General features: G+C 35.1%; 1 protein-coding gene across 1 annotated transcript; it reads left to right on the top strand.

The window, feature by feature from the left end:
- Nucleotides 1-3,046: 3,046 nt before the first annotated feature.
- Nucleotides 3,047-16,744, top strand: LOC104074446 (ceramide kinase-like protein; the record flags this gene model as incomplete). The annotated part of the gene is made up of 7 exons (XM_009574559.1): nt 3,047-3,110; nt 7,335-7,477; nt 14,236-14,310; nt 15,663-15,840; nt 16,110-16,178; nt 16,523-16,551; nt 16,636-16,744. Coding segments are annotated over 7 exons (667 nt in total), but the record flags the coding sequence as incomplete, so codon positions are not given.
- Nucleotides 16,745-17,187: the final 443 nt, after the last annotated feature.

Below are 17,187 nucleotides of genomic sequence, written 5' to 3'. Positions count from 1 at the left end.
TAAAGATATTGAACAAGACTGGCCCCAGTTCAACAAAAGCTCGCCCCACATTTGGGATACCTATGAGTACTGGCAAATAGTGATAACTGGAGCTAGTATTTTAGAAATACGTTAGTATCATGCAAAATCTTACACATACTGAAGAAAAACAAATAAAGGTAAACCCAACAGACTCCTAGTTTGTCTTCCTTCTCTTCCTAGTTTTGACTCTTCTTTTTCCGTTTATGCACAATTACAAGCTGGATATTTAGGCAAAAACAACAGCCTTCCCCACACCCCCATTTTTAGGGCAGAATCACAAAGGAAAAGAGAGTGATTAAGAATTGGACAAATAACATTGGTTTAAACTTACTATACAGTAAACAACATAAATATATTTTTTCATCCAGTGTCAACACCAGATAATCTATTGTTATCATTAGCAGTTTTAATCCTATCGACATTAGTCTGTGACATGAGTGCCAGTATTGATATGTGTCATATGGAAGTGTCCCACATTTTGAAGTGTTGAATTAATTATATGGTGCTTTTTCTATATGTAGGGGCTGAACCCTTAGTTTCTTGTTGGCTATATGAGATAGGGTGTTACAATGTGTTGGAGTATGTGTGACTCTTCAAACGAGGTACGCTGTCAGTACCCTTCTTTCAGAATGCTATTACTTGAAACTTAATGCATACTGGAATTTACAAGTTGGGAACAAAATGTCCTTGAAAAAGGAAAACTTTTTCAATTATGCATTAGAAATGGTTGCAAAAAGCATTAAATAATATTTTTGTGCTAATATTTGTGCCAAATATGTAATCTGAATCCTTCTCAAATGGTGAAAGAACCTCCTTCTTCCTCTTGCCAAAGTTTATTTTGTGGTTTTTTTTTTTTTAGTTTTGTGTTTGGCTTTGGTTTTTTTTTTTCCCCTGAATTGGGACAAGACCAAATAGTCAAACATCTAGCTTTTTTCCAGCTATCAGAATGACTTTTACATGTCCCTCTGGAGGTTGTCAAGCCTGCAGAAAACTTTTTAGACATGGTCTTTTTATGTCTGTGTTGGATTTTTTCATTTTTTTTCTACTTGATTGATTTTCTATATGTTCTCATGAAGTTTTCCTGGAAACTTCAGTTTTTCGTTACCTTTTCATCACAGTGTTTCAAAATAGATGCTCTGTACCTCTGTCATTCTCTCATCAAATTTTAAATTTCTTGGAATTATCCCCAGTGTTAAACCTTCCAGTAGTCATCCTATATAATTTCCAAACTTAAACTATTAGATGCAAAGAGGATGGAGTCTATCTGGCTAACACTAATCATTTTTACTGCCTTTATTGATTTCTCTGTAGACATGAGTCCTCTTTATTTCCATGTCCTTTTTCTTTGAGTGAATTAATTTTGTAATAGTAAACGTAACTTACATACATTATATTAGGAAACCACTGAGTGTGTTTTCTTTTACAAAATAAAATCTTATTTACCATACCATTTTAATTTGACTGTACTCATAACTTTCTAAATGTCATCATGTTCATTTAAAAAGGCATGTAACCTGGTAACCAACAGTATGTTTTTATGGAAAGAGTTTCTTTCACAGTTAAGCAGTGGTAAGATATTTGAATGTTTCTGCATTTTTGCATGATGCACAGTTTTATTGGTCACTTTTTTCACGACCTACAGATAATGATAAAAGGACGGTTCCCATCGGTAAAAGCAAAACTGAGTACGATAGCTTAAATATTGTGCTTTGATCTTCCAGAAGAGGTCCTGCACGAAAGTAAATTCTGTAAATAATTCCTGAAAGCTATTATAGTGATAGGTATTTCTGTAGCAAAATGATAATTCTCTGCCATTGATACAATCAAAATAACTCTAGTTTTTAATAAAGAATTTCCAAAACACCAAGCACTAGAACTTTGCTAATACTGGTTGGGAGATTTTGAAGTTATATGCTGATATAAAATTGTTTTAGTGTGAAGTGTAAATATTTTATCACTTTTATTTTGATTTCTTTAAAAAAAATAGTTAAATATATACACTTACTATATATACATGCATTCTTGAGTATGTGTGTGTATATAGAGAGAGAGAGAGACAGAGGTGGTTTCAGTTCTTGTAAGCAGAATTTGAATAGTCTGTAGAAATACTGTTATAACAGGTACAGATACGGAATGATTGTTTTAGACACCAAGACTAATAATTTTAACAGTGTTTAGAAACACTGGAGAAAAGCCTTGAACTATGCTAGCACCAGGGACAGACAAGCATGAAAGATTAATGTAATTTTGCATATAATGATGCACATTCTTACACAAAAAATCCATCTGCAAGTGTCATGTCAGTCAGCAAAAATCTTTGATGGGTGGCTGCAGCTGGGCTGTCTCTTCTGGCAAAGCTGGCCTAGGAAATGCTAAATGTAGTTATGATGCTTTGTGCCATCTGTAGTATGCCAGTTTATCCTGTCTTCACTGGCATTTACAGTACTATATAGGGTATCAGCAAGCACAGAGACATCAATGTAGAGTGACAGATTCATTTCCTCCAGAGGCTATGAACTCTGGTGTATTCTTGTGCCACCTTCCTCTGTGTGTTATATTCTGTTGTCACTGGTATTTGGCTTGATTTCATACTTCTGTGTTTAACTCCTCATATTTTTGATTTAGCAATTTGCATATCCTAACACAAAGGCAATTAAATTTGATTGATACTGAAATAATTCAGTCTTAACTGAGGATATGCTTACATTTTTCTGAAGTTTACCAACTGTGTCAATGCTAAAACTTGTATTTTGATGCAACAAATATCTTCTCTAATTCTCTGAATTTAAATGCACTGAATAGCCATGTGTTTGATGGCAGCTGAGTTTTAATGTGTCTTGCCTTTTAGCTAGCATAACTGTAAAACACACCTTCTCATACTTTTAATGCATTTAATGATTTAAAAAAAAAAAATAATATCTGAACTGAATTACCGTGTGTTCCTTATGTTAGAAGGGCAAAAATAATAAAAAAAACTTTTAAATTATCTAATCTTCTGATAATTAAACAAAGTTATTTTCCACAGTAACTGAATATGAAGGACATGCTCTCTCAGTACTTAAAGAATGTGAACTCCAAGCGTTTGATGGGTAAGTTGGTTAGTGACGATGGATGTTAGTAAACCTCATCACATTAGTTTTTATTTGTATTCCATCCAAACCTATGCTAATAGGTATTTCATGAGTTACTCTGTTTCACATATACATTAAGCCTGAGAAAATCAGTTCTCATTAGATGCTTTGTTTTTTATTACTTACTGACAATAGGCATGTATTTTAGATTCATAAATGATGGTAAATAAACACAAAGCTTTCTTAAATATGCTTCGTGAAAGCTTCAGTCTCTGTATTTGCAAGAATGACACAAGTGCCTTGCATTTCACTCTATCCATTCAAATGGTTCTTAAGGAAAACACTTTATCTAGAAGTAACTGGAATGTTTTTTCCATTAAAAAAAAAAATCATTCAAACTTATTTGAAGTCAAGAGTGAAAATGTGTGTTCATTTATTTTTAAAGACCTTGCTATGTGGATTAATCCTGAAATCTTTGGTGTTTTTACATTAATCATTCAATAACAAGATTCAACAATATATAAGAATAGTTTTGCATACTGTGGAAGTCTTACACCATTCTCACAACTCTTATTGGAATATGCAGTGAGCTATACAAGAAGGCTTAAGTAGTGTCTTATAGTCTAATCAATTCCTATTAGTTCTAGAAACTCACAGTTAGGTAAGAAAATATATCTGAAAGTATATGTATGTATTCCAGATTCTGAGGATAATTTCTTTCCAATTAAGACATGCCTTTTAGGGTGCTAGCTGGGGAACCAGTTTGTCCTTGGAAGCAGATATGAAGACAGAGAAGAAAAAGCCTGGGTTGTATCTTCTTGCACAAACCCCTTCTACTCTGAGTCATATTTGAGTTGTTTCCTCTTTGGTCATTGGGTAGAGTTACTGGAGTACTTATCCTGTAGGACTTCTCTCCAGTAGCCGGAACTAAGGGGAAAGAGGAACAGAAGAAGCTGGAATAAAATAACCCTTAAGTCAATATGATGCAAGAATTTCTGAGGTGAAAAGATCCCTGTCCTTTCTAAGTTAGCTGTTTATGTGTTGGGTTTTTTTCTCATGTGGAAATTAAGTAGCTTTTATTATCAGAGTTTATGAGCAAAAATGAAGTGTTTGAAAAAAAACTTCTCAGATAGCCTGGCCTCCATCTATGTACTCATTCAATAAAGCACAATACAGAAAAATATCCTATTAAATAGCTAACTAGAGACTGATAGGCTGAAGTCAGAATTCATATTACACTAGAGGTCTGATACTTTAAAAAAGAAAGCTACAAAACATCACTAATCTCTCTCTTCTCCATTATCTTTAGGGTTGTTCTTAAGAACAGGAAGAGAATATTTGAAATTGGGATTTTCTTTTTCAAATTGTTCAAAGGCTTATGGCATACTTTTGATTATGTTCCTGTGAAATCCTTTGTGACTTCCCTGTTGCTGTCTAGCCTAAGAATTTTTGCCATAGATATAAAAATCTTATAGGCCTCCAAAACCACCTCAGTCTTGAAAAATAAAATTTTAATGACAATTTTCATTTATTGAAAATTAACCAGAAAATGTGTGGGATCTGGTTTGAATTGAAAATTAACTCCACAACAATGAAATTTTCCTACTGATGAAAAATTATGCTTTTAGCAATTCTAGCAGCCACCTGACGTAATGTCTTTTCACTATTTCCATTAAGTCATGAGAAGTTTTACTTGTCTCTTCAGCAGCATTGCTTGTGACTTGGCAGGCTTCAGTTCTTTCCTGTTTTGCCCTGGCTTCCTGTCCCGTTTTGTTCAAGTCAGATACTTTATCTGTCACTTACTTCCCTGTTTAGAAAATAGAACAGCACTTCTGTACCTCCCTTTAGATGTGGAAGGCACTGTATGTGGTGGTAAAGAGGTAAGGTAATTTTTGTGCTATTTCTATATGGCAGAGTTCATGTAGACCTGATCTGCCTTGCCCAAGCTCAGAAGCGACTGGAGGCGAGTTGGTTGTGGACTGAAGGCCATGCCTGCATGCATTAGTCTGCTGCTCTAACTTAGCTCATGCTTTTCAAGTGTTGCCTATTTCAGATTGACTGAAAGCTAATTCAAGTAAAAATGGATAGAGGGCAAGACACAGCAGTTTTTTATTCATTACAGTAGGTAAGCAGTATAGCAACATACAATTTCTGATCTTGAATTTCTCTCTAAGAGAGTTATGGTTAAACAGCACATGAAGTAAATTGAAACATATGATTTGCAGTAGTAAATTGGAAGTTTGTATCTCTGTGCTTTCTGTAAGCGATACTGCTATGTTTTAGTTCTTTGTCAAAGCTGTTTGTTTCTATATATAATTTCTTTTCTCTGATTTCTCCAGTTCCCACTCTGTTTTGCAAGGTCATAGGCATATGTCACGTATCTCATATACTCCAGCTTTTTTGCTACCCACTGTTTTTTTCTTACCAACACTGGAAATTTAGGTACTTTGCCAACTTGGCAGTGTGCTTTTTTCCCCCGCCTTGGTGACAAATAAAGTGCATTTGTGATGCTTTTATCTCAGCTGCATTTTCTTGTTTGTACAGTGACAGAGATACACAATACACATGCCTGTATTTCTTCCCTAATCAGGAGCCTAAGGTATTATGGATATTTAGAGTAGCCCCAGTTAGTCAGACTTTAGTGAATAGTTGATTAAGAAACTTGTGTCTGATGGTTAGACAGATGTTTCTTCCTCTAAGAAACTGCCTTCAAGGTCTTAGTCAAATCCGTTTGCTCAAGACTTTCTACTCCTTATGCGTAGCAGGTTCTTGCTAATTAGCTTTGGAATCCCTGGTCCCTGAGAGTATCTCTATTTCCAGCCAAAAAGGCAACTCTTGATGATTAGTGCTAACTTAATAAAAATTAAAGTTAGGAGCATTTTTGTGTTATTCCTTGGACTCTTCATCTATTTCCAATAACAACAAACACAGCCCCCCCCAAATCAGAAGAAAATGTGTCTGTTTTCAAAAGTTTTAATAGCCAGAAGACAATCCACATAAGTCCTTCCAGGTGTACAATTTATCAGACTGCAAAGATTAACTGTTTTTGCTGCTGTGGCAGAAACTTTTAAGCCTAGGAATAAACCAATCTAAACCAAAAATGAGATAAAAGACAGGAGATGACTCCTGATTACATGCAGGAAGAAAATGTGCTCCAAACTTTTTCTATATACTCTTCCCTCCTTCCCCTCCGCCCTCCTCCCCCCCCCATGTGGGCATGATAAAGGAAACATACCTAAAAATTTAGAAATTAAAAAATAGCTAGGAAATAATAATAGGAACTGAAGAAAAATGTTAAAGCAGCTGAGATAATTTAATTTAAATATTTAATAACATAATGAGTATTTTCTTATAAAAACCTTACCAGTTTTATCTGGTTGAATTATTAGAAATAGTTTCACAACTGCATTCCTGTAGCTATATGAAAAAAAGATATTTTAAGTAAATGCCTCCTAAAGTAAACCTGACATTTATATTGTAAATGCTTGGAGTGTACTATTACTATTTTTATCATTAAAGTGTATTTACCTTAAAAACATTTAACTTTCAAACATTACTAATTTGGAGAATCATTTTAATAGTTACTTAAATAAACAAAAACAGGAAGACAAAAAAAAAAAAGATGTTTGCTATAACAGAGCTTTTACAGACAAATGCATTCCTCTCTATAGCCACAGCAGGTGGGAGTTTAATTACATGCTCCAGAAGCAGTGATTAAATACCTTCATGCAAAGGATTGCTGGCACTAGGGTTTTATACCTTGCTAAATCCCTCAACTGCCTGCATAGTGTGTGGAATTAGCTGTTTTCAAGTATTTTTAATTTTATTGTAATATTTGGTGAGTTGTTATTATAAGGTCAATTAAATAGCATTGGAATGCTTGTGTGGGTCAGCATTGAAAGATTTAAAGAACTTTTCCACTGAGGCACTTGAGCATATGCTTAACTCTTCCATCTGATCGATGCACATGCATAACGTGTGATAAGGCAAGAAATACTTTGTAAGTTGTTAAATATATTTACTTCTACTCAGATAGAAGAAAGCAGAAATAAGGATGCTTATATCTTGTTAGTTAACATTCACTGACCTGACAGTGAAGCTTTAGCGTGTTCTTAAGAAAGAATGTTTTTTAGCTATTTGAAATATCATTAAGTAGATGGTGTGTGATAGCTGCCTTCCACTTGTTTGCTCAGCTATGGAAGAGTTTATTTTGAACTGTTTAGCATTTTTGTTTTGTAATAGGGTAGTTTGTGTCGGTGGAGACGGATCTGTCAGCGAAGTTGCTCATGGTCTACTACTTAAAGCCCAGATAGATGCTGGAAAAGACACAGATTATATACCAACGCCTGTCAGAGCACCGGTTCCTCTTGGAGTAATACCAGCAGGTGAGGCTAAAAGGTACTGTTACATTTTGTAAGTCACTGTTCTATGTCCCTCTGGCATATTTTACAGTTTTGGCTACTAAAGGCAGTTCTTGGTGCTAAAGCTTCAGTTACTTAAGGGAGCTATTGAATAAATGTCCTAAATTAGTGATTTAGATTGATTACAAATGACTAGATTTTAAATCATTATGATAATTTATAGTAATGGCACAGATGAGCTCTTTGCCTAAAGGAAGAAGCTCGGGAAGAAGAAAACTAAAATAATTTTCAGCTGATCCACGCAAAGATCAAATTTTGCCCTTATTTGCTGCCAGAAATGATACCAAATGAAAACTTTGTTTTCTAGAATTTCCTTAATACAAGCCATGCTGTTTCACTTCTCTCTGCAGTTTTCTTGGCAAGATTCTCAGTTGGATTCATGCTTAGGGTCTATTTTTAAATGGTGTCCCAGGAATACATTTTGTGGATTATAAAAAAAAAAAAAAAAACTTTGCACACAAAACTGCTTTCTCTCTCCTTTACTTCTACAGACCTGAAAATGTATGTATCTCTCTTGAAAAATCCTCTTGCTCGTTTGTTAACTTGTAGTTGCATCTAGTGGTGTAGGTTTTTTTTTTTTAATTGTTTGTTTGTTTTGGGGTGTGTCTGTGTTACTTCTCCTCCCAATTTTTGTATTTGCCTTTCTCAGAGTATAACTCGGGCCAGGCAGGGAGGCTTAGCTAGAATTAGTACCCTCAACCAGGCAGGGTTGATTCTGGACTGGTATATGAATCACTTTTCTTTAAAAGAGGAGGGGTACTTTTGCATGGACGCTACCTTCTGGTGTGGATGTGACTACTTGATGTAATTTGTCAGAGGTTTTTAACTAGCAAGGAAAAAATTCCTTCAGCCAGGCGAAGAGCAAATAATTGTTTTCAGTTTTCTACAAAAAGGGAGCAAGTCGCTTCTGAACTGAGCAAGCAGGTTTTAAGTGCTCTGACTTGCTTGGCACTTCTAAAAACAGCATTAAGACAGGGACTAGTTGCTTGTAAAAATGCAAGATTACACTAGCTTTTTTCGAGTTAAAAAAACCTTGGAAATGTATTGGTAAAAGATACAGTAATCTCAAAGACACCAAGCAAATGAATTTTAGTACAGCAGTTGGACCATCACTTATCAGTTCAGTTACTATGAATATCTTGATGGTGTTGAGACGGAATCTCTCCAGCACTTGACTCCATGCTGTTTGTGCGTTCTTAGGTCACTGTGCCTCATCATCAGTGCTTACTCTCTTCAGTTTAAGACAAATACATCATGATCAAAAAGGATTTGTAAGGGATTTGTAAACCCAAAAGAATGCTGTATGGCTTGCTACACGGAATGCCACAGACTTTGTTAAAAGAGGATGAGAACAATTTATAGAATCATTGTGTGAGAAACTCCTTAATAGGTTCTTAAAAATAATCTGTATCTTATTTTATTTCCATATTATTGATATTGTAAAAACTAGTCAATTAGGAAACGAATAAGTATACTTGTGTACATGAAGAAGATGGAACTCAATGGTCAATTTTTTTTTTCTTTTTTTTTTCCCCCCAGAAATCCATTGTACCAAATTATTAGGATTCTCCAGCTGAGTAGAAATAGAAACTGTATTATGGGATAGCATTATTTGAGTGGCTTAAGATCTGGTTTTAGCCTCTATTATAAATAGTTACGACAGCATTTTGAAGTTTCAGCCAACTTGATGGGAAGAAGCTGCTCTTGAAACAGTTTACCTCCTGAAGAGAAAGGTCCAAAGGGGAGTGTGTTTTTACTAAAATACTCTACTGAGCTGCCTTATTCTGGTCCAAATCAAATGGATGAGATGTGGGGAAGCCTGCAGTTGTACTGCTGGTCATTAGCAAGAGTGTTTGTTGCTATGGGAACTACTGCTAAGAAACTGTATGGAGGGGGAATGGGAGAAAGGGGAGGGGGAACTGGAAGGACATTAAAAAAGCTATCCAGTTGTTACAGAACAAGAGACAATCTATATCTGATGACTGGGAACCTTTTGGTCCTAAATGGTTCATTTAAATAAATTCATGATTTTCAATTAATTCAAAAAATAAAATATTACTGAGGGACTGTTAATTTCTGTGATATTTCAGGCAAAGAACCAAAATGTTGGTGCAGTTTTCATCAGAATTTTAGCTATGCTTGACTAGGAAGTCATTACATCACATTTATCTGTTTGGATGGGGGAGACATTAACAGCCTTATGAATATTCATGTTGTCTGGTTAATTAAGTTAATTGTACTGCAGAAGTGCTTGCACTTCCAAGGACAATTTTTTCCTCTACGATTTCTGTTTGGTACCTTCATCAGTCATGCTTTACATGGCCTGCAGATACTTTGTCCTTACTGTAATGCTTTTGCACATTTCATACGAAGGAGGTGGTAGGAAGTTGTTTGTAATGTCAGGAAAATGGGTTAAGATTTTGAACAGAATTATATTTTTTGACTGATAAAATCTTCTTTCTGTTTAAAAAATGTTGGTGACAGAGATGCTGGAGTTGTACGGATGAAACCTTTTTACAGTAAATTGAGTAGCTGGAGTGAGATCTAAAAATGTGACTGTTAGTAATCTGTAAGGGGCACAAGCTCATAGATGAGGATCAAAGTAAGTTATTCGTCTCTGAAGTAGTATGATAGTGTTCAGGGGAATCATCTTGTTAGTGGTAAATAATATTCCAAGCTTACATAGGGGAGATAAAAGCTTAGATGACTTGGGAGGATGAATAATGGCATTAAAACCACTATTATTGAGTCACCACTTAAATCAGCAAAGCTTATATTCTAATATTTATTGCATGATAACTTTCATTGTTCTGGTTCTATTGATAAGCTTTTTTTGTGTGTGTGGCATCCTGCTTGTACAGGACCTAGGTAATGAGACACATTATTCAGTCATTACTGGGACAAAAATGCTGTTAGGCATGTATTCAGAGTTTTTTAGAGAAGGTGATGGTACTTGCTACTGCAAAACTGCACATGTTCTAGATCTTCAACTTGTGGAAGGGTGGATGCATTACTTATGTTTTTGAACACAGGCAGAACTTGTTTTATTTTCCCAGGAGTCATGAAAGGATGTTTACTTCTGCAAATGTTAATGAGCTCCACAGATTTAAGAGAAGGATGCAATTACTTATGCCTGGCCTGTTCAGAAAAAATGAGATTTAACTCTCATTAAAGTCAGTATGAATATTGGTATTGACTTCAGCTGTGGTCATTTGTTATCTCGCTGCCATCTGTATTGATAAATTACTCTTACTTAAAAGAGGAACCTCAGTTTTAAGACATACCAAGCCTAATCTTCAGAAGTATGTTCCACCTTGTGCTCTTTTATTAGCTTAATCTTCAGTGACAAAGAAAAATATTTTTTCAGAATAACAACTTCCCTGTTGTCACTTTACAGGAAATAAACACGATTTGCATGACTTGTAATGATCTGCTCTCTCTGTGTGTGATTTCCTTTGTTTTGGAGAGGTTCCCAAAAGTTGATAAGAGTTGGAAAAATTTTATTGAAGGAAATATTTGAGTATTTTTGAGCTGTTACTTTAGCTAGCTTCACTGGCTAAGCAGAATTAGTTGAATCTAGAGGTTAAATGTCATAAGTCATTCAAACATGAAATAGCGTTGGGCATATACTTGTATTATTCTGTGAAGAATTGCTTTTTAGGTCAAACTTAATTTTTTTGTCCCTGAATTTTCCTTATAGAACTGTATTTTATTTTCACTGAATTGAAAAACTCACTATTTTGCCTAGTAAATGGTATCTAGAGCTACCTTTTTGCCTTTTCTTTTTTATGTGTATTGTACAATAAGGAAAGTTCAAATTACTTTTAGTTAAGTTGTTGGATATGTTATTGGATATAAATTATTAAAATTGTAATATTCTTAATAAACTGGACTTCCTGTTAGTGTACCTACAGAGACTTTCATTTGGGTGAAAAAAGCGAAGACTTCCATTTGGCTTTTGAAGTTGTCAGTTTATTCTTCTTTCAAAGTACTTCATAATCCCAATTTGCTAGGTTTATTTAAACATTATTTTTTTTAGGAAAAGGAGAAAGAAATTGATAGTATAGTCACCTCTAAAATTCTGACAAATATGTCAATGAAATTACATTTTTTTTTTAATTGTTCAAAGAATAAAACTGTACATAACCTGATTACTTTCATGTACCACTGGAGATGTAAACTTCAAAGAATGTTTTGTCTCTGTTATCTTAATAGATGTACCTCACTTATTTCCTTCACATAGTAGGAACCCTGAAAGCCTCACTCAAAACTCCCCTCTCTGACGTTATGAAGGCTTTCCATGAGGTTCTGAGTATTCTGAATTACTTTCAGAGACTAAGGTGCTCTAAGGACCTAACAGGTGAGATACTGAGATACAATTCCCAGTTATTTTACAAATTCTTATTAAGAGATTATTGCAAAAAATCAAAACATATACTCCTGAATAAGAATGACAAGATGCCTTTAGAGCTTTGTAACTATGTACATCAGTCTTTCTGAATTTAGTATTTTTGTTCTACCACTAATGTGACTTCAAAGATTGCAGAGTTTTGGGATGAACATGATTTTTCAGTCTGGTACATGATGCTTTTAAAGTGTTTATTTATATATTGAGTGCCTCTTGTTTGAAATGTGATGTGTTGATGTGTGCCCAGGTGGCCAAGAAGGCCAGTGGCATCCTGGCCTGTATCAGAAATAGTGTGGCCAGCAGGAGGAGGGAGGTGATCGTGCCCCTGTACTCGGCACTGATGAGGCCGCACCTTGAATCCTGTGTTCAGTTTTGGGCCCCTCACTACAAGAAGGACATTGAGGTGCTGGAGCGTGTCCAGAGAAGGGCAACGAAGCTGGTGAAGGGTCTGGAGCACAAGTCTTATGAGGAGCGGCTGAGGGAACCGGGGTTGTTTAGCCTGGAGAAGAGGAGGCTGAGGGGAGACCTCATCGCGCTCTACAACTACCTGAAAGGAGGTTGTAGCGAGGTGGGGGTTGGTCTCTTCTGCCAAGTAACGAGCGATAGGACGAGAGGAAATGGCCTCAAGTTGCGCCAAGGGAGGTTTAGATTGGACATTAGGAAAAACTTCTTTACTGAAAGAGTGGTCAGGCCTTGGAACAGGCTGCCCAGGGAAGTGGTGGAGTCACCATCCCTGGAAGTATTTAAGAGACATGTAGATGAGGTGCTTAGGGACATGGTTTAATGGGCATGGTGATGTTGGGTTGATGGTTGGACTCGATGATCTTAGAGGTCTTTTCCAACCTTCATGATTCTATGATTCTATGATAGTCTTTTTCTTTCCTCTCTTCTCTCCCTCGCTGTTGAAAGACAAGTTTAAATGCTTCCATAAAACTTAAGGCAAATTTCGCATCCAGAATTGTCTATTGCTGCTATAACATATAAAATAATTCAAGCAACAAGAAAATGATTTGAAAATCTAACTCATTCCTTTATGGAATGTTAGGTTCTAAATTGTTCTTTTGTAAATTTTGTTATTTTAATTAATCTGTTACTGAATTATTCATCCCTTAATCAGTGATATGAAGAAGCTCAATATTCTGCCTGCTTGGTGGCAGGCCGTGGTTCTTTATTTTTGCGGAAGTGAATCCTATGTCCCTGCTGCTTCGCTAAGAAGATGTGATCAATGAGCAAAATCAGCTTGAAAATCTGTTAAAACAATATCCATTTAGGAAAGACACAACCGTTCCTTGTTCAGGATTTTTAAAATAAATTGCTGTTTAAAAGTCAGCTGATACGCAAATACACAATGTCCTATACAATAAAGCAGAAGGATAAAATTTACATGTATATCCATGTTTCTTACACAGATAAAGTGACTTGACATATCAATCACCACCAAACATGGGTCTCCAGAACATGCTTCTTTCTTTTACAAACTGATAGCTAGTTTTCCACTTTCTGTTCCAACTCCATGCTCACATTGCTAGTTCTTGAGTTTTTTTTTCTATTTACCAGCTGATTTACTACTTATGTCCTTGTCTCAAATTAAATTAATCTCTTCTATATAGTACGACAGGTCTGCCAATGTCCACGCAATAACAAAGACAAGTTAGATGGGTCAGTTTTAATGCACTGAATGCAAGTCAACAATTTCAGACATGTGTCAAATTCTATGTTCTCTGTTTTTCAGTCATTAATGTGTTCTCGTATGTAAAGCTGATGTGCAATAATTAATTTTATTTGCTATTGCTTCTAAGAATCCAAAATGTATCCTGCAAGAGGCACAGTAGTTAGACTAGATCTAGTAGAATTTTGTCTGGGAAACGTACAGTTTTACACTGGCTGGGTATCATATTATTTTTCCAACTTAAAAATATTCTCCAAATATATCTTATTAGATAATCTGCCTTCTAGTACAGTTCCTCAGTACAGCATTTAGGTATAGAAGAAGTGGTTTTTAGGGAGATGGTTTAAAAAAAAAAAAGGCAATTTTGCGAAGCTTTTTTTTTTCTCCCCTCCCCGTTAGTTTTTATGGCACTTATGAATGAATTTGCAGAGAGGATTTTATAGGCCTGTGGAAGTTTTAATGGTTTTAATTTGTACTAGTCAGCATTTCTGCTGTTACCAAGCCTAAGTAATTTGTGGGGAGGCTTTCTTTTTTTGAAAATGCAGTAAATGTCTCAGTTTCTTAATTCAAAAAATGTTGTATGTATTTTTTCTTGCTATTCTTTATCTCTCTTATTTTTACAATAGTTTGTGTTCGCTTTTACAGGTACTACTAATACTTTGGCCCACACTCTCTATGGTATTAAGCATGCAGTGACTGCCACGTTGCACATTGTAATGGGTAAATATTTTTACATACATTATAAGACTTTAAATAATGAAACAGCATTTAGAAGTTTGCCATAACCAGTGGTTTAATAAATGCATACTATTATGCTATATCACTGTAAACTATACTGTAAGACTTCTAAACCCAAATTATTCTATCCTGATTTATAGTGTACTGGAAAGGTTACGATTCTTTGAGTATAGTTTAGTAGCAAAGGTTGTGGACCTCATCTTCTGGTAAGTAAATTCTACCATGGAATAATGTCCGATTTTGGCATTCATGCCCTATTACTGATGTTCTTTTAATGCAAAAAGTAACCTTTACCAGACTTCATTGTGTGAATAGTGTTACTCTGTGTGTGTTGTTATGCAATGATTGGTTGCATAATCACTTGATTATTTCAATTTAATGTACCTGCTGAAGACAATGGGAAAATATACAATACTTTCAGCTTGAGGAAGTGGTTAGGATTGGACTTTTCAGGAAAGTATTGTCATATTTCTGAGAAAGTATCATTCCTTTTTTTATCTCCATGGGCATTTCTTTTAAATACTAGCAGTTTCCATAAGAAAGCTTTATTAGTAGAAAAAACTGTATCACTTGCCATTGGGTATGCACAATAAACAGGTTTTGAATGTGAAAATATAATTATGCTAAAAGGAAAAACTAGGTTGCTAGTGCAAAAATAAAAAATAATGGGGAAGGTCCATCTTGAGTATCTATTTTCTAGACCTTGCAGTCAGCAGTGGAAGAGCCTTTGCTCTATTTCTTAGACAGTAGTACACAAGCCTTTACAGGCAAAATCTAAACCTGTCTTTTTTAATCAGAGACACTCAATCTAATGGAAACCACCCAGGTTCTATTACAGAAAAAATTTATATACCCTATCTTGAACAGAATTAGACGTCTAAATTCTATAACTGTAAACATAAATACATTTAAAACCTATATTTAAGAGCTCCCATATCTCCTCTAGTACAATGTTCAGTCATTACAAATATTTGTTGAAAAGGTTGCAAATATTTGTGTAGCAATATTACATTTTCTTTGATCCTAACTCTTGAAAATTTTATCATAATTACGAGTCAGACCCTTTGCAGCCTGATGAAGTAGCTGAATTTTCATCATGACTTTTTTAAAATTTTGAGGCATCTGAATGTTGTTCTCTGAAATGACTACTTTTATAGTGTCTTAATTATATCTAGATTGATTCTGGTTTCCATTAGTAAAACTTGACTTCCTAAAGAGGGGAGTCTGGAGTTTTTTCCTGCAGCTAACTGAGGTGAAAAAGAAATGGTAAGTTGTATTCCGTTTGAAATACAGAAGTTATTTGTAACTTCTGATCTTTATCTTTGAAACTTTAGGACATATTCAACCAGTAGATGTCTGCACTTTCAGTACTCCAAGCAAGCTTTTGCGGTTTGGGTTCTCAGCTATGTTTGGTTTTGGTGCAAGGACTCTAGCTTTGGCTGAAAAACACCGTTGGATGCCCTCCAATCAGCGGAAGGATTTTGCTTTTATCAAAACACTGGCAGATCTCAAGTATGCTGTGAGCTGTTTTATTTTTCTAGTATTTCTCATTTTCTTGAGGAAAATGCAATAATTAATGTGGTAAAAATATAGACAACAGTCGTTCAGCTATCTTGACTTCTTAATTACAGACAGATTTAACTCAGATGTGATGTATATCCCTCTTACAAGTTAAATTCTGTATATTCAGCATCTCCTTAAAATCATCTTAACTTGGATAAAAGTCTGTCTAGCAGTCAGAATATTGGTTTACATTATAGTAAATATCAATACTTTTTTAGGCCAGAGGAATGTGAATTATCATTTCTACCTCTACAAATTCCACGGGAAGACACTCATGAGAATGACAGGTAAGTAAAACTGAGTCAAACAATTCCAAAGCTACAAAAATATGCGTCTTTTGAAGATAAAATTGTACAAATTCTTAGTTTTGTTCAAATTTGATCATCAGGTAAAACAATCTTTTAAAAAAAAAAATTATTTTGACAACTGCAAACTTGTATACTTTGTAAAACGTTCCCTATAGAGTGTAGAGAATTTCTTACAAGGCAGTCTTCCACTCAGTATTACTGGTTTGTTCAGTTCTGTTAGTCCTTTCTTCCACTGAGATCTTACCTTTTTCCTAAAGTAGATGTTGTTTAAATGTGCTAAAATGACTTTAAGTTATTTTACCTACATGTTTCCACCCTTTTAGAAAGAAGAAAGAGAAAATTAAAAAAAAGGGTGAGTTTTTGCTTTTATGATTATTTAAAAGCAAACTGTGGCTGGTTAAAGTGGAGTAATATAGAATTACTCTGTTATATTTAGGTAGCAAGGATCAATGGCACAAAATTCAGGGTCACTTCCTGAATGTGAGCATTATGGCAATCCCTTGTCTGTGTTCAATGGCACCAAGAGGCTTGGCACCTAATACGAGGTCAGTAGGGGTTTAGAGACTTAGTCATGTCTATAAATTCTGACATCTTACCTTAAGACCTTGGCTTTTCCGAGAATATGAGTCTGTGCTTAGGTAGTCTAGACCCTCTGGAATGGGGGAGGGAGCATGGACTGCAGCAGACTTGATAATCCCAGGAACTGTAATCAGTTTTTGGATCAGGCAAATAAGGTCAAGCAGTCTAACTAGAATAATGAGTGGATAATTGCTGTGATTAAATTAGTTGGCAAGTCTGACTTAAGTAGTAGTCATTGAGCAGTCATCTGTCATAGGATTTGGCTATATGTAGAAACTTCATTCTTGGATTTTATTTTATTTTTTCAAATATCAAGGTGCCCCTCTTCTTCTGCTTTACAGCCAGCAAAAATGAAGTATGAATCTTTGTCCTGTTATGAGAACTGAAATTCACATTTGTCGTCTTTTTT

The sequence above is a fragment of the Fulmarus glacialis genome, unplaced genomic scaffold (genome assembly GCF_000690835.1).
Source record: "Fulmarus glacialis isolate BGI_N327 unplaced genomic scaffold, ASM69083v1 scaffold46953, whole genome shotgun sequence".
In the NCBI taxonomy this organism is placed as follows: Eukaryota; Metazoa; Chordata; class Aves; order Procellariiformes; family Procellariidae; genus Fulmarus; species Fulmarus glacialis.
This window is presented reverse-complemented; position numbering and strand designations above follow the sequence as displayed.